The sequence below is a fragment of the Penicillium psychrofluorescens genome, assembly GCF_964197705.1.
Source record: "Penicillium psychrofluorescens genome assembly, chromosome: 1".
Lineage (NCBI taxonomy): Eukaryota > Fungi > Ascomycota > Eurotiomycetes > Eurotiales > Aspergillaceae > Penicillium > Penicillium psychrofluorescens.
This window is the reverse complement of record NC_133439.1, coordinates 5300288-5322562: the sequence shown is the minus strand read 5'-3', so window position 1 is coordinate 5322562 and position 22275 is coordinate 5300288. Positions and strand designations below refer to the sequence as shown.

Below are 22275 nucleotides of genomic sequence, written 5' to 3'. Positions count from 1 at the left end.
CAATTTTCTTCGTGATATACGAATGATATGGGCTCAGATAGGAGACATACAGAGCGTACCTTGACCAAGCGCCGGAGATTTCGGACTGAATTCAGTGTTTAAGCACGAGTATGCAACGGCTCTATTCAAAAATGGCTGCATTACGCAAGGAAATTGGCAAAGTCACCCAAGGACGTAATGTTAAGCTATCTGTACTTCCGGAGTTCTACCCAGCATCTTCTGAAGATAGCTATGATAGTTAGTAATTTTCTAGGGTCGTTGAGACGTGCTTATTTGATGACATCCGTTAATGGAATCCCTTAGTCTACTTGAAATGGTGGCTGAGCCGCGTACACACAATGAGTTGCATGAGTGTCTTCCCTTTGACAAAGCCACGACTCCAGTCTTGCTTGGAACAAAGCATTCTATTTTCGAAGAGTTTCAGCTTGTTCCTGCCTGCACTTCCATTGTGCATCTGGTTATATATATGTGTAGCTTCCCCGATGTTGATTTTATTTCATCCTACCTTCCAAATTAACGATACCTGAAAATGCGAGGCACCAGATCTCTCTCGGTCTCCGACCATTCCACACCTTCCTCTTCAAACTTCCCTAAACTCACCAACCAACCGTCACCTCCATTCTCAGTCCCAGGGACTCACTCACAATTTCATTCAACTTTTGTTCCTCTCCTCCACCACCTGTCTAGCCTACTACATCCACTAGTCTCCAGCACAACGGGTCGTCCGCACCCAGACTTCCCTGCAACATTACTGGCATACCACCTTCTCACGGCATCGCAACTCGACAGCCTAGCGGTTCATTTCCACCAAGTCTGGCCACCCGTCCCCGCAACATCTTGGTATCCAATCCGCATTGCGCCGTGGATCGGAACGCCCGAGGAAAAAGACGTCGATCTAACTACGAAACGAAGGCGGTTTGGACAGTTTATTGGGTTAAAGGGCTGTTACGGTCCCGCCGCTGAGAGTGGATTTGGGGGGAATGGCCATGCTCTCGGACGGACAAGAAAGTCAAGCCGGCATCTGACCGAGAGGGAGGCGATGGAGATGACGATGGGATGGATGGAGAGGGAGTGGCAGAATAGTCTGGCAAGGGCTAGAGAGGAGGCGAATGAGATGCGCGTGGGTTATAAAAGAAATCACTGATGTCTTGTTCATCTTTGTCTTTGTCTTGGAATTGGTTTTGAGGTTGAGGTTGAGGCTGGTGCTATTTTTGTTTCTATCTTACAACAAAGAATATATAGACTCTAGGCCTTCTTTCCCCAGGTTTTGACTTTACCCGCCCGAATTGGCGCCATGCCGGGACCAACGTTGTGGCGTTGGACGGGATGAATCTGGGCTGGTTTAGCCGGCTCGCGGGTAAACACTGCCCATGAAGAGGAGCATATATAACCAGGAGTGTACCATTCCTAAATAATTCTCCAGTTTTTCTTTGCGGGGAGACTCCAGATTTGTATTCTTCTCATCGCCATTATTACCCACTCCAGCCCTAACTCCGGCGCCTACCTAAGTACAACTCCCATTTTACCAACAACCAAATCATCTCCACACCCCAACAAGACAATTAAAAAGGATGGCCTCGGAACCACTAGTAAAGCACATCTACACGGCCGACCCTTCGGCCCACGTCTTCAACAACAAGTTGTACATTTACCCGTCGCACGACCGCGAAACCGACATTGCCTTCAACGACAATGGCGACCAATACGACATGAACGACTACCATGTCCTCTCAATGGACAGAGTTGGTGGAGAAGTAACCGATCACGGCGTGGTACTGCACCAGAAAGATGTCCCCTGGGTATCGAAACAGCTGTGGGCGCCCGACGCAGCGCACAAGAACGGGAAATACTATTTGGTATTTCCGGCACGAGATAAGGAGGGCATTTTCCGGATTGGCGTTGCCTCTTCTGCGAATCCGGAGGGTCCGTTCAAGGCCGAGGAGAGCTATATTCGGGGCAGTTATAGTATTGACCCCGCTGTGTTTGTCGATGACGGCGAACAGGGAGATGGGGAGGCGTATCTCTATTTCGGTGGCATCTGGGGTGGGCAGCTCCAGTGCTGGGTGGAGCCCTCGGTCCTCGACAAGAACGAGGGCGAGAATGAACTGAATACTCTCGTCTTTGATGCCAGCCGCTCCGGGCCCCAGGAACCATCCGGCAAGGGAACACTCGCGCTTGGTCCGCGCGTCGCAAGACTAAGCAAAGACATGTTCTCACTTGCCGAACCGGTGCGCGAAATTCACATTCTCGATCCGGAAACAGGTGAGCCCATTGGGGCAGATGATCACGCCCGCCGCTTTTTCGAAGCCGCCTGGCTCCATCGCTATAACGGGACGTATTATTTCTCTTATTCAACGGGAGATACGCATTACCTGGCCTATGCGACGGGGTCGTCGCCTTACGGGCCGTTTACCTATCGTGGACGCATTCTGGAGCCTGTGCTCGGGTGGACGACGCATCATTCTATTGCGGAGTTCCAGGGCAAGTGGTGGCTTTTCTATCATGATTGTGAATTGTCCAAGGGCGTGGACCATCTTCGGTCCGTGAAGATGAGGGAGATTGTTTATGATGAGCAGGGGGCTATTCGACTTGCTTGATTTATATTCCCTGTTATCTAGGGTTCTGGCTGTTTAGATAATATTCTGGGATGTGTCAATGGGCAGGGATATCCGAACCAACTGCCTGACAGCTAATGCCCCATGCCCTTCTCCCAGTTCTCCTGCACGATCTTCCAGTACTTCTCCCTCGTCCGAATACGACATGCCTTGCCCCATTTGATCATCACCAGGAAGACAGACGCACAAGCCATGCCGATAAAAGCAGCAGAAATAAAGCAGTTCTGGTAGCCCATATTGTCGATCCACGGCGTAATTCTATCCGTTCCAAAGTTAGATCATATTTCCCCAGAGATCAGATGAAAAGTACTTACCCATAACCAATAGCAAAGGACATGGTATTGCGCACCAGAATTACAGTGGCGATAGCAACCCCGCTCAGTTCGCGGTAGCTATCGACCATGTAGTTGACACTTAGTGTAATGCCACACGTGTTGGTAAACGACAGCATGCACATCGCCACGATCAGACCGAACCACTGGACTTCGTGGGCGGCGCCAACGCCCCAGAGGATCAGAGAGCCGGGGACAAGGATTAGACATGCGATGAATGGCCATAGACGGTGCTCTGCTTCCATGACGCCGTTGTTGCGCCGAGCTAGTTTGATGGTGAGCCAGTCGCTGAAACGGCCGGTGAAGAGGGATCTATCTGGAGTCAGTATTTGGAGTGGCATGGACGGTAGAGAAAGGTATATTACCCGAGTGTGACGCCTAGACAGCAGGCAAGGTAGCTGACTCCGACCATGGAAGAACTGACACTTATTAATATCGGGGTTTCCGTGTTATGAGATTCCTGCTTACCTGAAATTGTAAGGTGACGAGCCTAGAATGATGGACGCGGTGCCGTTGAGGATGTTAAAGAAGACAAGGTAGGAGCCGTACGAGAATCTGCATTAACATTAGTAACCGGATATCTAATTTGGTTGACATACATACCCAGCGTAGAAGATAACCGGCCATGAAAGGTAATATAACGTCTGCCGCACTCTCCGAAGCATCGTATTCTGACTCTGCTTCGGCCCAAGCAGAGACAGCTTCTTCAAGTATGATTTCTTGGTGTAAGCCGCGCCAGACTCTGTCGCAGGAGCAGACTGTTTCGAGGTATGTGCTGCTTTTTCTGGATCGAGGTCACCGTTCTGCGAACTTGTAGGAGATGAATTATCAACCCGGACGTTGGCGATTGTCGTATCCTCGATATTCTGTCGCACGTAGTTCGTTTCTTCCATGAAGAAGAACAGGAAGACCATGATGATGCCGACGAAGACACTTGGCCAGTAGAACACCCATCGCCAGCCTTGGTATTCCGCGATGAATCCACAGATGACGGGTGCAAAATAGTTGCTGCCTGCAAGAAAGAATGCATAGAGACCCATGTATGTTCCTCGCTCGTGGGTGAAGTACTAGCCACTGTGAGTGAGTGGATTGGCGGGAAAGTTACGGACGACACTCACGACATCTGTGACGGAGATTTCTGGGAGGGCTTCCACCGGGGCCGTAAAGAACCCCTGAAGAACATTTCGAGCTATCCATTGCCCATTAGTGGGCGCATAGGGTCTGACCGTGATCCGTTAGCAATAATACTCCCTCTCATTCTTCTCTAGCAACCTTACCCCCACATTGTAACTGCCTAGAGACCCATCGTTAGCCTCACCCAGCACCTGAAGAGGGCAAGAGAAGAAGAAGTACCAAGATGCCCGCCAGTGACAATATATAGGTCAAGCGTTTGCCAAATTGCATAGCAAACGGCTGCCAAAAGAGCAAACCCCACCCCGCTAGTAGAAACATATACCCCGTCCCCTCATTCAGCGTACTCACAGGCAACCCGGACTGTTGATGCAAGGGCACGAGCACAGAGTACACGACTGAACAGGCGATGCCCGACGCTAGGACGTACATGCTCACACAGACCGTGGACAGCAATTTTCGGCGCCGACTCCAGTTCAAGGGATCATCTGGGTCATTCGAGGGCGAAGGGATGAGCACAATGTCATGGTCTCGTCCATGGTCCAGGTGCCGCGCTGCCATGACATGGTCCACGTCTACTAGGGTGACGGTGCCAGGGATGGCGAAGTGGTCGAGTACCGGCGCCATGGTGGAAATAGGACGTGTGGTGGCAGACCAGGATAAAGAGTGAACAAGGCGAGAGATATGCCTCCCTGGCCGAGGGACCGGTCGGCTAATAACAAAACAGTCGGAAGCTTTCCGCAGATAAGCTCAGCTGGCTGCCCGAACGAGTTAAGGGAACCAGAAGGCTATCAGGATCGTCGCATTCCCCGCACAGGAAGTAGACTAGAAGGGTTTAGGGCAAAGTGTGAAGGGAAGATGCCGATAGGAGTGAGATAGGGAGTACTAGGAGAGCAGAATAGAGAATAAAACAATAGATGAGAAAAGAAAAATAATGGTGATGGTCTATGCAGTACGAAGTAGTTCTCCGACCAGCTGCTCGCTCCGTCTCCACAACGCCGTAGCACTGGCTTCACCCGCTGGGAAGTCGATCCGCGGCAGCGTGAGGACCTGGCTATTATCCAGGAACGCTCCGGACTGACCTAGTTCATTGTTTCACCAATCAGTCTCTGTTCTAAACTATGTGGGATGGTATGATTCTCACCTCCCAGAATCGGATCCAGCAATCCACGCAGTATAGTCGCGCTGCCCTGCGCCTGTGACTTGGGCGCCTGCTGAAGAAGAATGGGCAGGTCCTCGCCAGCTGGGAATGTCAATCAGCGAGCTTTATGTTGTGAGTTTGATGCAGCGACCAACCATCTTTCTTCCTCTGTAGCCAAGATGAGACCTCTTCCGGCGAGACATAGGTCTGGATGTTGGTCTTTGTATCTGCAAAGGGTCAATATGATCCTCTACAAAGAAAGGAGAACTTACTTCCCGGATTCGCAGAAAACGCCCCAATGGATCGTCCGACGCATTGGCTGGCGAGAGACTTGACGAACAAGATGTTGGCGAACATGGACTGCGCGTACCCGTCGAGAGGATGGTATGTCTCCCCATTCTTGCCTCCCTCCCATACGTCAACAGTATTCAGATCAGAGAGAAAAGAAAAGAACACACGCACCGAGAATCCCACATCCTCCCACCCCGGCGGCGGCGCCTCCCTCCGCACACTGGTAGTAACAAGCACAACCCTCGAATCAGGCGACATCGCATCCAATAGCAGATTCGCCAACAGGAAATAAACCAAGTAATTCTTCTGAAAATGCGACTCAATCCCATCCCTCGTGGTTCCGTACGGCGCCGCCATGACAGTGGGAAACCCAACGATGCCATCAATCGGCACGTCGAGTTTCTTGATTGTCAGCGCTGCGTCGTGCATGGAGGCGAGGCTGCCCGTGTCGGCGGTGATGAAGATGATTTTCGTTTGCGGGTGCTTGCGGTTCAGGTGGTCAATTACGGGCTGGCAGTCGGATTGCAAGTGGCCCGTGAAGATGATGCAGCCTGCGCCGCCGTGGGAGAGGGCGTCTCCTGTGCATGCGGCCAGTTCGCCGCGGATTAGGCCGCTGAGGAGGACTATGCACCACAAAAATAGGGTTAGGTTGAGGTCAGAGCCGGTGAGGGAGATGAGAGTGTTACAGGTCTTTTGTTTCACCCTCTCGGGGAACATGTCTACCACGTCGGTTCCCTGCATGTCATTTTTGAACAGTTGGCTCATCGTGTTGGGTGATCTTTGGTGGGAAGATGGTAAGATAAGGCTTGGGCAGTGTATACGGGCTGTACTCGAACGTGTCGTCATGATGAGTTGAGGGCGATTACGTCGATATAGTTGCAATTGATTGATGGTAAACGCTACAAAAGAGACCAGGAAGACTCAAGCCGGCATCCCGGCTGTATAACCAATGTCCATCCATACTGTACAGATCAACCCACAGCAGTGTCCGAGCCTGCCGGAGTGCTGACGGGTCAGATAAAAAGAAAACTCAGTGAGACGCGCCGGCGAGGTCATTATCCTCTGGCAGTTGCTCAATAACACCTTCCATGATCTGGATGAGCTCATCCATATCAGGACGGTCCGCGGGCTCCACTTGAAGGCATTTGCGAACGACTTCCTTGACGGGGGTGCTGATCAAGCCTGTGTTGCCGCGAGAGGGATCCTCGTTGTTGCCGCCAACTTTGGCCTTGCCCTTGGACGCGCCGGTGTTTTCGTCGGGGAATCGCCAGTCGCCGCCGAGCACGCACATACTCAAACTGCCCCCGGTCTCTTCACTGCGCGCCTCGAAGGGACTCTTGCCGACAAGGCAAGCATATAGGGTGCACCCCAACGACCAGACATCGACCTTGGTATCGATGATGGAGCCGGTCTTCACGTCGAAGAGTTCGGGGGCGCGGTAGGGCATGGTGCTGTGCTCCGCAGCGGTGTCTTGCACCGCCAATGCCAGGGATCGCGAAGTAATGGCGATTGGACTCAGTGACAGAGAGCCGAGATCCATTAGGATCGGGGTTTGGCCATCGTCATCAATCATGATATTCCCTGTGGCATGTCAATAAATTTGTACGACGCTTAAGAGGCAGGGCACTCACCAGGCTTGACATCGCGATGCGCATAGGGACGCAAGTCGCCATCCTGAACTCCTTCCTGGCTGCGTGTCACCTCATCATCCATCAAAGGTTCCTGCTCCTCATCGTCGTCATCGCGACGGCTCGCGCGCCGCTTAGGTTTCATCCGCATCGTCCTTTCCTCATCGGCGTCCTCGCCCTCTTGCCGGATCGCTTGCGCCGCGCGCGTAGATCCAGCGCCGCTCTTGACCCGATACTGGTGCATGGACCGGAGCGCATGGGCGACACCCAGCATCAGCATCATCAGCCGCTTCTCGGGAAACCGGGTGTGGTTGACCAGATTGGCGTTGATGGCATCCTGGAGGTTTCCACGCTGGTAGTAGGGCAGCAGAATGTAGACCGTCTTCGATCCGGCGTCTCCGCCATCGTTGCGGAACTTCGACCCCGATTCGGTTGAGACGCAATGGTCGATGGAGTGGATGATGTTGGTATGCGAGTTGAACAGCGTGTAGGCTTCGACTTCCTTCAGGGCTTGCGATACGGACTCTTGACCAAATGGACAGCGGATCTTCTTGAGGGCAAACAATTCTGAGGATGTTTTGTCTTGGACGAGATAGACGTAGGAGAAGCCGCCCTATTGCGAGTGGATATTAGCGCTGTACGTCAGTCGGTCGGCCGATCGGTCGGCCGGTCTCGGGGAGCGACAGGAATCATACTTCACCGAGCAAACGCAGGAGCTTGAAGCTGCGATTGTTGATCTTCAGCTGCGGTGTGCTGGGGAAGCAGCACATGCAGTCTGTAAAGTTGTAGAGCAGGTCGAAGAAGTACTGCGCCATGGTGCAGACGGATCGCGACCAACGGGGGCGGGCGCCCGACGAGGAGTGGGTGACAGGTAATGTGAAAGAGTAATGGCTGTCACTTGTTGCCAGATCCAAGTCAATGCAGGCAAGGGAGAGCACTGGATGATGTGACAGGGGAGAGAAGGCAAGCAAGTGAGTGAGCGGAGGGAGAGAGGGAACGATTAAGTGGACCCAGCTTTGTTGTCCCCCTTTCTACTGATGTATTGATCTGAGGGATCTTCCTACTTACTTCACCACCATTGTTACTTGTTTAACCGCAACCATGGCCCCCCTCGAGGAAGTCCAGGTTGGCGACCTGGTTAATGTCCCCGGTGGCATGTACGGCACCGTCAAGTACCTAGGCCCCGTCGCTGGCAAACCCGGTCGTTTCGCGGGCATCGAGTTGGGCGCCGAACACGCCGCTCGGGGGAAAAACAGCGGCGACGTCGACGGACGAAAGTATTTTGCAGCTACAGTCCCCGGCTCTGGGATCTTCGTGCCCATCAACAACTCCAAGTACGTAACGCGACGATCGACTTCTGCAGCCACAGGCTCGTTTGCGACTCCCAAGACCCCGGCGCGACAGTCCAATTTCAGCAAGTCGGTTGGCCCTGGCGCGAGCCCCTCGGTGTCTCGACCTCAATTTCGACGACCGTCTCTCCCTCGTCCCGAGTCGCCTCGCGCGCCGCCTCCCAAACTCAGCCTCGGCGGTTTACGCACGCCGTCCGCTGCCTCGAGGACTGGCGGCTCCAACGGACTCCTGCGCAGCCCCGTCAAGCCCCCCTCACGACTGTCTGATCGGCCATCGTCACGGGTCAGTGTGGATGACGATGCCTCGTCCTATGGAGGGAGGGTGTCCGACTTTCCGCCGACTTCGGGGGCTGCGGGAATGCAAGAGCTGAGAGACCAGATCAAGAGCTTGGAAAAACAGTTGAGCGACCGCGACAAACAGCTGAATGAGCAATCGACGACTCTGGGCGATTTCCAGAAGACGCTAGAAGAACTGGAGGGTTCCGACACACTTTCGATCCGGGCACAGCTACGCGAGAGAAATGAGCGGATCACCCAGCTGACAGCCGAATTCGACGGCCACCGAGCGGACTTCCGCAGTACCCTCGATACACTGGAGATTGCTGCTTCCGAGACAGAGCGGGTATACGAGCAGCGCCTCGATGAGTTGCTGCAGCAGAACAAAGAGCTGCAGGATCGAGGCGAGGATGTCGAGGCCGTTGCATCACAACTCAAGCAGTTGGAGGAACTGGTCTCGGAGTTGGAGGAGGGACTCGAGGATGCACGGCGCGGTGAGGCGGAGGCTCGAGCTGAAGTCGAGTTCCTGCGAGGCGAAGTCGAAAGAACCAAGCTGGAATTGAAGAAAGTGCGTGATGATTCAGCTTCTGCGCTCAAAGATGCGCAAACCTCGGCAGAAGGCCCTCGAAGCTCGCACGAACTGGAGCAGAAGGATGACGAAATACGCGGCCTGAAGGCCATTATCCATTCGTTGAGCCGTGGGAATCCCAACGCGGCGAACTTGAGTCCGGCGGTTGCAGAGCAACAGAACAACCAGCAAATCACTCAGCTGGAGCAGCGCATCCAAGAAGCCGAAGGGTTCGCCAAAAACAAAGACACTCGGATTGAGGAACTCGAGCGAGAGCTCCAGGGGTTCAAGGATGATGGTCGTGCTCGCAGCTCGACGATCACTCTTTCGCCGTCGAAGCAGCACAAGCCGACTAACTCTGGTGGACTGAACCAGATCAATCATGCCCATCGTCTCTCTGACCGGACGGTGGTACCAAACGACTGGCATGATGAGCCATCCAATAACGCTCAACACCACCGTGGTGCATCCAGCTCGTCCCAACGGCGACTGGAACCCATGCCCGAATCTGAGCGTTCCTCCGACGATGATTCTCTGTGGTGTGAAATCTGCGAGACCGGTGGCCATGATATCCTGAACTGTACCAGCATGTTTGGTTCTGGCAATGGCCAGCAACCCGTGCCTGAGATCAAGACCGAAAAGCCTGCCCGACCGTCGGCTGCCGATTCCAAGAAGCCCCAGGAGGGGAACACTTCTTCGCAAAAGACCGGAAAAGATGTCGTCTTTGAGGGACTGAAGGGCATCGGCGGACTGGGATCCTCCATGGCTCCGATTGCGGGCAAGTCGTCTGGTGTCATCGACGAGTCCAAGTGGTGTGCTCTGTGCGAGCGAGACGGTCATGAGAGTATTGACTGTCCTTTTGATGAATAATGTTGCATGGATGTGGTTTGGGTTGGGTTGGTATTGGTATGTGCAGCATCTAAAGCCATCTGGTTTTATCCCTCTTCTAGTATATCTTTTTCTTTCTTCAGTGTCCGGAAACTATCTGGCCTGGCTTTTCCCCTTTGTGTATTATTCCCTCGGTCATCTTGACCTTTTCTTCATTCATTTCGAAGCCCGTGTGCATAACTTCTTTCCCTTCACTTCATTTCTGGGCATTTTACCCGGCTATTTCCCCGGCTTTCTCTTCCTTTTTCCATCATTTACTTTCTTGCCATCCTGTGCCACGGTTCTCTTTCTGACGCATTCATGGGCTGGGATGACGATCTTGGATATAATACCCCGCTGGATGATCTAAAGATCATTTCCGTCTAAATCTAATCCACAATAACTATCCCAATCACTCACTTGTCAAGGAACAATGAATATCGTCAATCATAGCATGCCACTCAAACATATAGGACACAAAATCCCCAGTGTCTTCTTCAGTTCGGGTGTGTCGGCGGTTGGACAATCTCCCCGTCCTGGTATTTGGTATCTGCAACAGTCCCGCAATTCTTACACTTCCTCTTCTCCTCGTCACCCGCAAACTCCTCCACAACCGCCTTGACCTGCGTCCCCAGATCCACACACACGAACTTCTTCTCCCACACAATCTCAACACAGTTCTTACAGTACCACCGCATGATATCTACCGCACCCTCTATGCGTGGCTGCTCCATCACCACTCCTACGGTATCCTTGAATCGCACAGGGCAGTGCGGTGTATTTGGGGGAAGAAGAAATAGCGATCCTTCATGGACGGGGATATCCTGGAAACTTGGGGGGGTCGTGGAATTGTCCACCGTCTTGAGGAGCATGGACCCGCGGTACTGGTAGAAAAACTCCGGCGTGGTGTTGATGTGGTAGTCTGTTCGTGCATTGGGTCCCCCGACTATCATCACGGTGTACCCTGCTGTTGCCGGGGAGGAGGGGTGGTAGACGCAGTAGTTGTTCACCGGGGGTTGGAGGAGGTGGGCGTTGGCTTCGAGCCTGGATGATGCTTAGTCTCGGATATACCGGGTTTTGGTTGCTGTAAAACATACCATGTTGGAATGTTCAGCGCAGGAGGCAGCATGGTTACCTCGCCGGGGATGTGCGGGACGAAGAAATGTAGTTCGTCCGTAGTAGGAGTGACGTGACGCATCAAGATAAGATAAGCCTTATCGCGGATCAACGTTGCGCCGACCATTTTTTATTTTCTTCGGCGAACGGAGAACAGAAAGAACATCGAACAGCACACTCCCACAACCTCATCATGGCCACCTCCCAGCCTCCCCTCCGCTTTGTGTCCCATCACAATCTACTGTATCGCCTGGTCCTAGCTACCCTGACCGGCCGAACAGTCCACATCTCCCAAATCCGGTCAAACTCGCCCACCAACCCAGGACTTGCACCTCATGAAATCTCCTTCCTGCGCCTGCTGGAAGCCGTGACCAATGGCTCCCAAATGGAAATCTCCTACACCGGTACCATTCTAGTCTACAGGCCGGGTCTGATCACCGGCAGCTCGTCCGGTACCGGCGCCAGTGGCGGCATGATCAACTACGAACTGCCCGCAGGATGCACCCGCGGTCTGAGCTACTATCTCATCCCTCTGTGCTTGCTCGCCCCATTCTCAAAAGCACCCATGAAAGTCCTTTTCACCGGGCCCGGCGTCATCACCTCTTCCACCCCGACAGGGGACATGTCCGTCGACAGCGTCCGCACTGCGATTCTGCCGCTGTACAATTCCTTCGGGATTTTCAACAACATCGAGCTGCGCATCTTGCGCCGGTCAAATCCCGGACCGAATGGCAGAGGTGGTGGTGGAGAAGTGCAGTTCGTGTTTGGGCACCAGGTCCGTCTGCCCAAGACGCTGCACCTGATGAACCCCGGCCGCATCAAGCGCATCCGCGGTGTGGCGTACTCGGTCGGTGTCACGGGCTCCAATAATGCACGCATGATCGAGACGGCGCGTGGTATCTTGAATCCCTTGAGTCCAGACACTTATGTCTTTTCGGATGTGGCATCTGCGCCTTTAGTGCCCGCCCCGGAGAAGAACAATCCCTCTGCGAAAAAGAAGATCGGACTTGGATTTGGTCTGTCTCTGGTTGCAGAGTCATCAACAGGCTGTCTCTACTCGGCTGATGTGGCCTCCCCACCGTCTGGGGGTCAACCACCGGAGGATATTGGGAAGCAGTGCGCGTACCAATTGCTCGAGACGATTTCCAAGGGCGGGTGTGTGACTCCCGCGGCTGCGACAACCATGCTGACGCTCATGAGTATGGGCTCAGAGGATGTGGGTCGTTTGCAGATCGGGAAAGATGTCATTGCCGACCCGACTCTGATCCTATTGGCAAGGGACTTGGCTCAGTTTGGTGCCCCCGGCTGGGGTATTCGGGATGCTAGCGGCGAGCATGAGCAGAGCGATGTGATTGTCAGCGTGGTTGGCCGTGGTATTGGCAATGTTGGCAGAAAGGTTGCTTAATCGGCGGCTATTGCGATTGCCTGCCATTCTGCTGCATTCCATCCGCTACCAATGCCTCACACGGCCAGTGCCTCGCGATTCTCCGCACAAGCTTCTCGGTCTTGGCTTCTTTCACCAAACAAGGCTCTTAGGATTCAGTCGGTCCTTACACCTGCGACATGGCGTCAAACCGTTTAATAGAGTGGTCTATTTCGATTCCAGAGACCATTCGACCAGTCACCTTTGTCGGTCCCGTCATGATACCCTCAGCTGACGTCCTGTCTTATTCTGGGCTAGGACCCAGACACTCCCGCCAATGTCCCAAGCAGATTTCTCTACCTCTGCATACCACGATACCCAGAATTGTTCTACATTCCTGTCTGCTAGCTGGACGTCTGTCTCATTGTACTTGTATACCATGCTGGACACTCAGTGTACAAAGAATATAGATTGATAAATATTTCAAACAAGAAGAAGCCGTTAATGGCCCGTCCCATGAATAGAAGCTCTTTTAGGTAACTACGGAACTACTTCCTAGCACGTCTCCTTTTATCAGGAGCCATTATCGATGAACACGGGTGAGGCTCTGCTCATTTCTATATTTAGAGTTTGTATGGAAGTCGCCTTTTCAACAACCACAACGACGGTTCGTTTCTATCTTGTAGAGCAGTTAATAATAAGATTGGAAATCCAAGGAATCTTGGTCAAAGAAGGAGTGGGCTCATGCCAGTAGACGTTGCTTGAAAACAAAAACATTTCCAAAAATACACAGCAAATGGAAAACATCACATCATTCGATAAATAAGATCAGAGGCCAGTTCCCTCGTCGATTCCAACAGTCCCTTGAGAGTCATTGGCACAAAGTCTCTCCCAGTTTGAGCTTGAGCATCCACTGGCCTCATCGAAGGCGTCGCTATCACACTATCTCCCGCCGAGGAACACTGCGCCAGCTCCCTCACCTTACAGGCGGCGTAATGTGCGACCAGTCTGCGCAGCTCATTTTCCCGCAGCTGCGTGGCCGATGTGGGTGAGATGGGCTCGAGACGGGTAGTTTGCGCGTAGACATAGTGCAACAAATCCAGGACCACCTGGACATTGCGTGCGGCCAAGCCACTGGATGTATTCTGTGGCTCCAGGCTGGGATTTGTCGACTCGGCATCTGAGAGAGGCAGAAGAAGTAGATCCCTGTGCAGCTTTTGGAGACAGAGCTGTGCGAGGGCTGGGATGAGGTAGCGCGTAGCAAAAACATAGACTTTCGCATGGAAGGTAAGGTATGGAATGGACGCTGTGGTATCACTAGAAGGGTGTGGGCTGTTTTGGCGGTTTTCCGATGGACCATCGGTGTATTCGATGGCCTTAAATTCGTCCCACAGACTCAGTCCCGACTCACGAGGTGCCCAGTCATGCTGCTTCGCGAAGGACATGTCGATGACTGGTCTTGGGGTCTTGCTTTGCTCGTCTGAGACAGTCTCGCCGTTTTCTTCTTCGCCTTTGTCTGCCCCCATGGAAGTCGATTCTGGTGCCGTGTTGTGTTCAACAGCTGTATCTGTAGCTGTGGATTCCTTCAGATCGCCTCTTGCTTCACTAGCATCTTTCCGGGGGGTCTCATCACTGTCGTTCGTCCGACCTTGAGGAGGCGTTTTCGGTGGTGTCAAATGACGGATAGACTGGTCCTCAACCGCTGCTTTGCTCATACTTGCTTCTTTCTTCTTCGTTTTGTCTTTTGTTTGTTCTGCATGTTCAGGCCAAGGTATCCATTCATCGGATTCCTCCTCTGCTGCGACCTGCGGGTGGTCAAGAGCGTCTTCAATGCCTCCTTCCTGCGCATGTACCTCCATTCCTTCTCTGTTCAGAGGCTTATCTTCATCAGCTTTCGTATTCAGATCAGCAGCCGTCTTATCAATCTCGCGACTAGTCTCCAATGAAGCGAAAGATGGGATTGTTGATGAGACAGAAGCCGACATAAGCGTTTCAGCACCACTATCCGCGCTCTCCGTCTCCTTTGCCTTGGGTCTCGATGGCACGGTGTAATTGCCTGTGTATGCATACTCGCAGAACGCCACAAAGGTCTCGACATCCTCTTCTTCGAGCACCGCGATGCGATGCTTCGACTCTCTCGTATGCCCATTCATCAGGTCATGCATCGGCCTCGAGACATGCTCGACCAGGCCCGACTGAATGGTCAGCTTGGTGTGTTTGGGCCCGACGAGAAAGGTGAAAGAGGGAGAAAGGATTATCCTGCATTTTGTCCGTGGGTTAGTTCCAGTAGGTATGCAGGAGCGGAGGTTGGTCAGTACTACACACCGGCTATAATCTTGAGCAGAGCCCATGGCTGCGAATTCTGGTGAGGATGTATTGCTTTCGTTCTCAGAACGCGTAACAAGAACTATATATTCGGAGGTGGTTGGCTTCGTCACTGGTCGGCGACGTGTTCGGTGGGTTTCATGCCCAACGGGCCTCACTTTGGATTATCGGCCTGGTCGGCGGGAAAGATGCGTCACTTTCTCTTCTGTGCACAATACTATTGTTCAGATGCGGCCTTATCGCCATGATTTCGGGTACTAATGTTTAGGGCTGAAACTCGCCAGAATACGACCAGGATGCGATAGCAGTCTATAGCAGTCGCTAGACGATTGGATTGGAGTATGTACTGTCAAAGGACTATAACTACAAATACATATAATATGCCTATCGGGGTACTCCCGACAATTAGGAATTATGCACGAGCCGGATCTCCGTATTCCCCGGCTCCCATTCCCTCAGTCCCTCACCGACACTGTACCAAAACCTCAGCCTGATACATTCCTTTCGCGCCCATTCAAGGTCGCCATCGTCAAAAGCCCTCGTCAACGCCCCAACACAGCCCAGAACCCGCTCTTCATTTTCTTCCTTCAGTGCATTGATTTGTGTCTCCGCTTCCGGAGACGCACCCACTTCCTCAATCGTCTCCTGCACCTCCATAACCTCCATCAGTGTCTCAGCGTCCAGCGCGTGCTTTGTGGCTGCGTCCTCGGCCGTCACGTCGATGCCGTGCCATTCGCGGAGCAGATACTGCGCGCGCTGGAGCGGGTCGGCGAGTGTGCGGTATGCTTCGTTGATGCGCGCCGAGAGGGCTTCGGCGTGTTGCTTTGCTGCACCCGCCGGGTACTTGTCTGGGTGGACCACATTCTGGAGTTGGAGGAATTCGCGGCGGAGATCGGCTAGAGAGATTTCGAATGGTGAATTTGGAGGTGGGCCACCGGGGATGGTCTTTGGGAAGATGGTGTAGTAGTTGGTTATATCTGGGGCGTTGGTGATTGGTACTTGTTCGCCCTGATTTGTTGCCGGGGCGGAATTTGTAGAGGCATAGCGACGAAGTATTGTAGGCTGTGCCGTAGAAAAAAACTGTCTTTGCGCGGGTTGGACGCGGTATCGGCACAACACGCACGCTTCGGACTGGCTGTTCAGCTGAGAGAGTGGCCGTGTGGGCCTGGAGATGTGGCGAGATATCTGTTTTCGGCAGAATTGCCGTACAGCACCCTGTCGGAGAGCGGCTGCCATGTTGGTCGAGGTTGAGAAGAGAAGGGAAGAGGAAGGAAAGAAAGCAGAAAGCAGAAAGAACGAGCATTACATCATCCTCCGTATCCCGCACGTGACCACTTTTATACTGCTAAATATCAAGTTGAGACTGTACGTTCTGTGACTCTTAGCATATACTGAGATTATCCCGAACAGTTGCTAATGTCCAAAATGAGAGGTCATCTATAATCCATAGAGGTAGGGAATCTTATAATTCATGGAGAACGAGAAGGTAGGTAGAGAATTAAGCTTGTTTTGATATTAGAAATCTTTTAAGGGATCAGTCAATGCCCCAGAGCTTCACTGTGCGGTCATGGCCACAGCTGGCAATCCATCTAGCATCGTTACTGATATCTGTACTGAGCACATTGCCCGAGTGCCCGCTCAGCGTCTTGACGAGCGACCAGTCGTCCGCGCTGAAGATGTTCACATTCTTGTCGAACCCGCTGGTCGCAAAGAACGTGCCGGATTTCTTGGGTTGAACAGCCGATGATTGATCAGCCGGAGCAGCGCCATCAATCTCCATCTGTCCATTCCCATCGGCCGACGGCAGATGCGAATCAGCCGATTCGGTTCCCTTGTACCAGCGCAGATCGGACACGACGCTCTTGTGCGCGCCAATACCTCCCGTATTCCGCACTTGTCGAAGATCCCAGCATTTCACCCAGCCGTCCCCTGAGCCGGAGAGAATTCGGTAGCCATCCACGCCCCAGTCCAAGCCGTAGATCTCGCCGATATGGCCCTCTAGGATCATCACGGTGCGCCCTGTCCGAAGATCCCAGATCCGCCCAATGCTGTCGAGGCCTCCACTTGCTAGTAACGAGCCGTCGTTGTTGAATGATACTGTGTACACCTCTCTGGAATGACCCTCTTGTAGAAGCAATTCGGCCGTTGTTTCAACATCCCACAACCGCCAGGTGGTATCGAAAGATGCGGACGCCGCATACCGTCCAGACGGATGCACATCCACACGGCAAACGCGCCCAGAATGCCCAGACAGCGTGGCGAGCGGCTTTTCTTGGTCGAGAGCCCAGAGATTCACGTTCCCCTCGCCGCCTCCCGAGATCAAATTCACAGACGATGGTGAGACGTTGGAGCTGGGTAGCGTCGCCCCGGGAAACCAAGCCAGACCTCCGACGCGATCGGTGTGGCCCTTGAAGTTGGCTTTCTCCTCCAAGTTCGGTACGGTGAGAAGCTTGATCCCACCGGCCCAATTTCCAGCAGCAACAGTCTGCCCATCCGGCGCGAACCGGCAGATACTGACAGGCCGATCCCCTGCAATCTGGGACCCGTATAGCTCGAATCCCTGCAGCTTCTCCTTGACGGCTTTCCGGTACTTCACATGCGTTCGGAGTGGAATCGTTGAATCCTCCTTCAGTCGAGCGACGCGGGCCTTGGCGCGCGGCAAAGAAAAACGAGCAATCGCCTTGCGCGCCTCCAACAATTCATCTGTGCCCAATGTGTAAAACTCCTGCTGTTCTTCCTCCTCCGGTTCCTCCTCTGCTTCTTCCATTTGTACATCATCTTCGCCCGCTTGCCGTTCCGCCAGATCGGTCAACAATTCGCGCAAACGATCTCGTCGATCCGCAGGGCCTTCGCCGAAGAGTGTGATGGGCTCGCCGAACTCTCGTAACCGTGCGCGCACGCGGGCATCATCTGTCGGGACTACTGTAGCGGCTGCTCGCCGTTTCCGCTCGAATTGGGATAGAATGGCGGACGCGCGCTCGGCGGGGATGCCTGCTGCCGAAGCAGGGAGCTCATAGTCTTGGTCGACTGGGATATTGGCCAAGTCGATTCCCATGTCGGCGTCCTCGGCCTCCTCGATGTAGGCGTGTCTGGAGGGGTGCATCATCTTGGGCGAAGCTTAGAAGCTTGCGCTGCCCCGTGGCAGAGCAAAAGGAGTGGGAGGGTGGTGGTGGTGGAAGAAGAAGAAGAGGCGGCGGCAGAACTTGATAAGCTGCGAACTTCTCTTCTTTATCGGCCATCCTTTACTTATCTATCTTGGGACGAAGCTCCCTCTTCTTCTTTTTTCTCTTCTTTCACTTGCAGCTCATTTATTCCCACTCTGTCCAAACCGAACATAGGTGGCATCATCGTCGATCAGGGCAGGTTCCTCTTATCCGGCCACTCGCGCTGGCCCTGAATTTTTGATTTTTAATCCTTTCTTCTGTCTGATCGTCCCATGCTCCCACATTTATCATAAATAGGGAGGGTGTCCACGACTGGGACTGGGCCTGCGATGCTCGCAAGTGTTTCCTGCCGGTGCAGTCCCGCCTGCTGCAGTCTCCAGGCCGGGGTGTTCTCGGCATCCGCCACGTCTCTTTTCCTCGCCCTAGCTCGGCCTTCCACGCCTAGTCTGAAGCCTCGCGCTACTGCGGCTGCGCGCAGAACATTTCACTTCACACCGGGACGCCGCTCCTCTGATGCGCCGCCCTCGTCCTCATCCCCACGACTCTCTTATCGTGTCGCTGTGTCCTCATCCGGCAAAGGCCGCCGGTTCCACCCTCTCAAGAATGCATATAACTTCGACCCGAACGCCCCTGACGCCCTAGGCGTGCTCACATTAGACAAGAGCCCCGCCAACCGACGGCGCCACCGACCAGACAGCGGCGAAGATGCCTTTTTCGTAAGCCGCATCGGGTCGCGGCATTCCGAACAACAGAGACAAGAAGGCGCGGACGCGATCGCCTTTGCGGTAGCAGACGGCGTCGGCGGCTGGACCGAGTCGCGCGTTGATCCGGCGGATTTTTCACATGGGATATGTGGCTACATGGCACACACAGCTATGGCCTGGGATGAGCCTGCGCACAAACTGCGGCCTAAACAGCTGCTACAGGCCGGGTATGACCAAGTGGTAGCCGATCCCAGCATTCGCGCTGGTGGCAGTACTGCCTCCGTGGGCGTGGGTCTCCCCGATGGCCGTGTCGAACTGGCGAACTTGGGAGACTCGGGCTCAGTGCTGCTTCGGCTGGCGGCAGTGCACCACTATTCCGTCCCGCAGACGCACGGGTTCAACACACCCTACCAGCTGAGCATCATCCCTCCTCGCATGCGCGCACAAGCTTCGGTCTTCGGGGGTGCTTTTCTCGAGGACTTCCCGCGCGACGCAGTCGTCACCAACATCCAAATGCAGCACGGCGATGTGCTACTGCTCGCCACGGACGGCGTGTTCGACAATCTCAACAACCAAGACATTCTCAAGCTGATCACCAGCCGCATGGTTCTGACTGGAGCTTGGACAGCCACGCCCGAGCTAGGCATCAGCGTTGCAGATAACCTGCGCTCTCTAGCGGCTCCAGGCGGACTGGCGGCTGCGTTCCCTCCGCCATCTGAATCTGCCGATTCGGCTACCCGTCCCGAGGCTTCTCTCACGCTCCAATCGCTCCTCGCAGCCACTGTAGCCGGTGAGGCCAAGATGGCTAGCATTGACTACCGCCGTGATGGGCCTTTCGCCAAGGAGGCCCAGCGGTCTTATCCCGGAGATCATTATCGTGGTGGCAAGGTGGATGACATCTCCGCCTTGGTCATCGTCGCGGTGGATGAGAGTCTGGCTCGGGAAGAGAAGGGTCTGTAATAATATGCCATGTTGCAAGATTCAATACTCAGTGTTTGAGATTTTTTTGTTATAGAAATGCCTACTCTATAGATATTGATGATAATTTCCTTATATTACTTCTAGGGAAGGTTTGAAATCCTTATTAACCGATGTAGTGAGTTAGGTATTTCCTTGAGACTCCGGCCACCTACCTTACTTCGCAGGCACAACTGCTACAGTCCCCTTACTATACTTTCGAATCGATTTTCGGTAAACTTGAATATGGAATAAGGTACGCCTTACGTGAGTTCTTCTGTGGAACCTTGAGTTCAGTATGTACGAAAACATTCAGGTAGCTGGCTGCGTGCATGGTGTGGTCAGCGTATGTTCCGTCTTGGCACCCTTCTTAGACGTGCCTGATAAGACATGACCGGAAAAGCGTCGAATTATTGAACGTAAAATTATTTGTTATTCATTCCGAATATACCAAATAGAAATTCAATCAGTTAATGGGGATTTTGCTAGTGAAGCATTAACAGGGGTGGTTTCAGCTAGTAATTTAGGATGTAGTTCAAAGATTTTCAATTTTAAAAGTCTCTAAACGGGTTTAATTAGGTTCAAATTGGGGGAGGACGGAGGCTAATCTATTATTACCTCTATACTATGCCTTTTAAACTACTCTCGCGCATCGTATGATTTATGAATCTTCGCATTATCTTGTTAATAGATAGTACCGGATTCATAGTCATTAACAAGACCCTCTTCGAGTATATTAAGGTATGATTTTGTGGTATACCTATTACGAGGAGAGTTAGAATCCCGGTCTATAATGATCAACTTTGTACGAGTTACAAGATGGGCCTCTTACGAATCTGTCCAGCGTTGGACCGGGATTCCTTGATGAATTCTTCGCGTATATTCTCAACAACAATCTCACCAGCCTCATTGGCCTCCAAGTCCTTGGCTGCGAAGATGGCTCCATGGAGGAGCTTATTCTAGATGAAGGAACTGTCATGGTGGATTTTCTTTCTCTGAAAAACACTCTGCCGACCCGCATTACAGGCTGGAAATTCGAGACTTCCGATGGCAACCCACGTGTTTGCGCATCAAACGAAACATATGCGAAAATCAACACGGGCAAGCACAGGGTCTTCAATGCAGGAAAGCCTATCCCTAAGTTGGCGAATGTCGAAGACTTGAAAGCCGCTCTTGCTATTGCCGGTGTCCTTTAGTACTATGTTTTGTATCCAGCTGCCTAGTCATTTTCAGATTCTCTTTTCTCTCTAGTTCATCTAATCATACCAAGTCCGTGAACCTCGTAGCTGGGTTAATCAAAAGCCCGTCTAAATCACGTATGCCATATGCTCCACTTTCATCATCATCAGAAATCGGTACTGGCTTCGGCTCATTCGGAAGGCGACTTGTGAAGCCAAGCCACAACAGTACTCCAGCAATCCTTGCGGCTTTGATGGTTTGAATCGTTTCATTATCCACTCCGGTTTCTTGACTAAACGTGCTCCAGAATATCTCATCCAAAAGGCGATAATCATCATACCTAGACCAGCCGTGTTTTAAGTGGATCTTACTTATCAAACGATCATGAGCATAGAGATTTATGCCGAATGGAGCAATCTCAGCTTCGGCCCAATCAACCACGCCGAGCAGATTGCAAGACTTTTCGTCCACTAGCATGTTGAAGGAACCAAAATCATTGTGCAGTAGCACCATAGGAAGTGAAAAGATGGCCGGCAACGAGTCAAGAGACTTCTTGATCAATGGATGGAATCGAATTGGGAGAGAAGCAAGTAACAAATTAAGGTCTCGTTCGTACTGATGGCTTAGGCTCTCGCGGTACGTTTGATCAACATCCTGAGGGCCTTTCCAAGATAGAGCAAAGAATCTACATAGTAAGATATATAATCAGCAATTTTGTACATATCACGTAGAAATGGATTACATACTTTGCGTTGTCGGCCACAAGATTTTGGCGCCAGCGAGAGAACTCGAGTGAGTTTTCAGGTACATCACCGTTATGGGCTAGGATGAAATCTAGGTGAGAGATGCCTACCATTCGGTTCATCACGTATATATAAAGCGGTTCTTTACTCTCATGGTCTTCTCCAATCTGTCCCTTGAAGGAGATCTCGGGTATCAAGGTACCGTAAATGGCTTTGGCAAGGTTCATAATGTCCATGTTCAGCGCTAGCGACTTCAGACGATACTGCACGACGAATTCGGCGTTAGGGCCAGCATAGACGGTGTAACTACACACGCCTTGCACGTCGACTGGAGTGACATTGCCACCAAGATGCTCACTCGCGTAGTTGTCACAGGCTGAGCGAGTCGTCGTAGTCTTCTCGAAGAATGCGACAATTTCTTGTTCAACCTCATAATTCATATCGCTGATAGTCGTGGTTCTGTGTTCGAATAGTTTGGAAATAGAGCAGATTCAGTAGAAGAGCTGTTAGGAGAAGGAAACCAACT

General features: G+C 52.7%; 12 protein-coding genes across 12 annotated transcripts; 4 read left to right on the top strand and 8 right to left on the bottom strand.

The window, feature by feature from the left end:
* Positions 1–1571: 1571 nt before the first annotated feature.
* PFLUO_LOCUS2017 (uncharacterized protein) lies at positions 1572–2597 on the top strand (the record flags this gene model as incomplete). The annotated part of the gene is made up of 1 exon (XM_073779115.1): positions 1572–2597. The coding sequence occupies one exon, from the start codon at positions 1572–1574 to the stop codon at positions 2595–2597; it is 1026 nt and encodes a 341-aa protein (XP_073636101.1).
* Positions 2598–2689: 92 nt separating this feature from the next.
* On the bottom strand, positions 2690–4705 carry PFLUO_LOCUS2016 (uncharacterized protein; the record flags this gene model as incomplete). Its single annotated transcript, XM_073779114.1, has 7 exons — positions 2690–2873; positions 2930–3259; positions 3416–3502; positions 3551–4014; positions 4066–4168; positions 4225–4241; positions 4301–4705. The coding sequence occupies 7 exons, from the start codon at positions 4703–4705 to the stop codon at positions 2690–2692; spliced, it is 1590 nt and encodes a 529-aa protein (XP_073636100.1).
* A 318-nt stretch (positions 4706–5023) lies between these two features.
* Positions 5024–6275, bottom strand: PFLUO_LOCUS2015 (uncharacterized protein; the record flags this gene model as incomplete). The annotated part of the gene is made up of 6 exons (XM_073779113.1): positions 5024–5160; positions 5223–5321; positions 5375–5446; positions 5492–5627; positions 5682–6133; positions 6197–6275. The coding sequence occupies 6 exons, from the start codon at positions 6273–6275 to the stop codon at positions 5024–5026; spliced, it is 975 nt and encodes a 324-aa protein (XP_073636099.1).
* A 265-nt stretch (positions 6276–6540) lies between these two features.
* On the bottom strand, positions 6541–7953 carry PFLUO_LOCUS2014 (Serine/threonine-protein kinase env7; the record flags this gene model as incomplete). The annotated part of the gene is made up of 3 exons (XM_073779109.1): positions 6541–7091; positions 7142–7751; positions 7834–7953. 3 exons carry the CDS (start codon positions 7951–7953, stop codon positions 6541–6543), a joined length of 1281 nt encoding a protein of 426 aa, XP_073636098.1.
* Positions 7954–8239: 286 nt separating this feature from the next.
* On the top strand, positions 8240–10201 carry PFLUO_LOCUS2013 (uncharacterized protein; the record flags this gene model as incomplete). Its single annotated transcript, XM_073779108.1, has 1 exon — positions 8240–10201. One exon carries the CDS (start codon positions 8240–8242, stop codon positions 10199–10201), a length of 1962 nt encoding a protein of 653 aa, XP_073636097.1.
* A 494-nt stretch (positions 10202–10695) lies between these two features.
* Positions 10696–11441, bottom strand: PFLUO_LOCUS2012 (3-hydroxyanthranilic acid dioxygenase; the record flags this gene model as incomplete). The annotated part of the gene is made up of 2 exons (XM_073779107.1): positions 10696–11242; positions 11296–11441. The coding sequence occupies 2 exons, from the start codon at positions 11439–11441 to the stop codon at positions 10696–10698; spliced, it is 693 nt and encodes a 230-aa protein (XP_073636096.1).
* Positions 11442–11507: 66 nt separating this feature from the next.
* On the top strand, positions 11508–12719 carry PFLUO_LOCUS2011 (uncharacterized protein; the record flags this gene model as incomplete). Its single annotated transcript, XM_073779106.1, has 1 exon — positions 11508–12719. The coding sequence occupies one exon, from the start codon at positions 11508–11510 to the stop codon at positions 12717–12719; it is 1212 nt and encodes a 403-aa protein (XP_073636095.1).
* A 764-nt stretch (positions 12720–13483) lies between these two features.
* On the bottom strand, positions 13484–15028 carry PFLUO_LOCUS2010 (uncharacterized protein; the record flags this gene model as incomplete). Its single annotated transcript, XM_073779105.1, has 2 exons — positions 13484–14936; positions 15003–15028. 2 exons carry the CDS (start codon positions 15026–15028, stop codon positions 13484–13486), a joined length of 1479 nt encoding a protein of 492 aa, XP_073636094.1.
* A 379-nt stretch (positions 15029–15407) lies between these two features.
* On the bottom strand, positions 15408–16238 carry PFLUO_LOCUS2009 (uncharacterized protein; the record flags this gene model as incomplete). Its single annotated transcript, XM_073779104.1, has 1 exon — positions 15408–16238. The coding sequence occupies one exon, from the start codon at positions 16236–16238 to the stop codon at positions 15408–15410; it is 831 nt and encodes a 276-aa protein (XP_073636093.1).
* Positions 16239–16536: 298 nt separating this feature from the next.
* Positions 16537–18108, bottom strand: PFLUO_LOCUS2008 (uncharacterized protein; the record flags this gene model as incomplete). The annotated part of the gene is made up of 1 exon (XM_073779103.1): positions 16537–18108. The coding sequence occupies one exon, from the start codon at positions 18106–18108 to the stop codon at positions 16537–16539; it is 1572 nt and encodes a 523-aa protein (XP_073636092.1).
* Positions 18109–18495: 387 nt separating this feature from the next.
* On the top strand, positions 18496–19830 carry PFLUO_LOCUS2007 (Protein phosphatase 2C 7; the record flags this gene model as incomplete). Its single annotated transcript, XM_073779102.1, has 1 exon — positions 18496–19830. One exon carries the CDS (start codon positions 18496–18498, stop codon positions 19828–19830), a length of 1335 nt encoding a protein of 444 aa, XP_073636091.1.
* A 1257-nt stretch (positions 19831–21087) lies between these two features.
* Positions 21088–22189, bottom strand: PFLUO_LOCUS2006 (uncharacterized protein; the record flags this gene model as incomplete). The annotated part of the gene is made up of 2 exons (XM_073779101.1): positions 21088–21691; positions 21753–22189. 2 exons carry the CDS (start codon positions 22187–22189, stop codon positions 21088–21090), a joined length of 1041 nt encoding a protein of 346 aa, XP_073636090.1.
* Between the last annotated feature and the right edge of the window lie 86 nt (positions 22190–22275).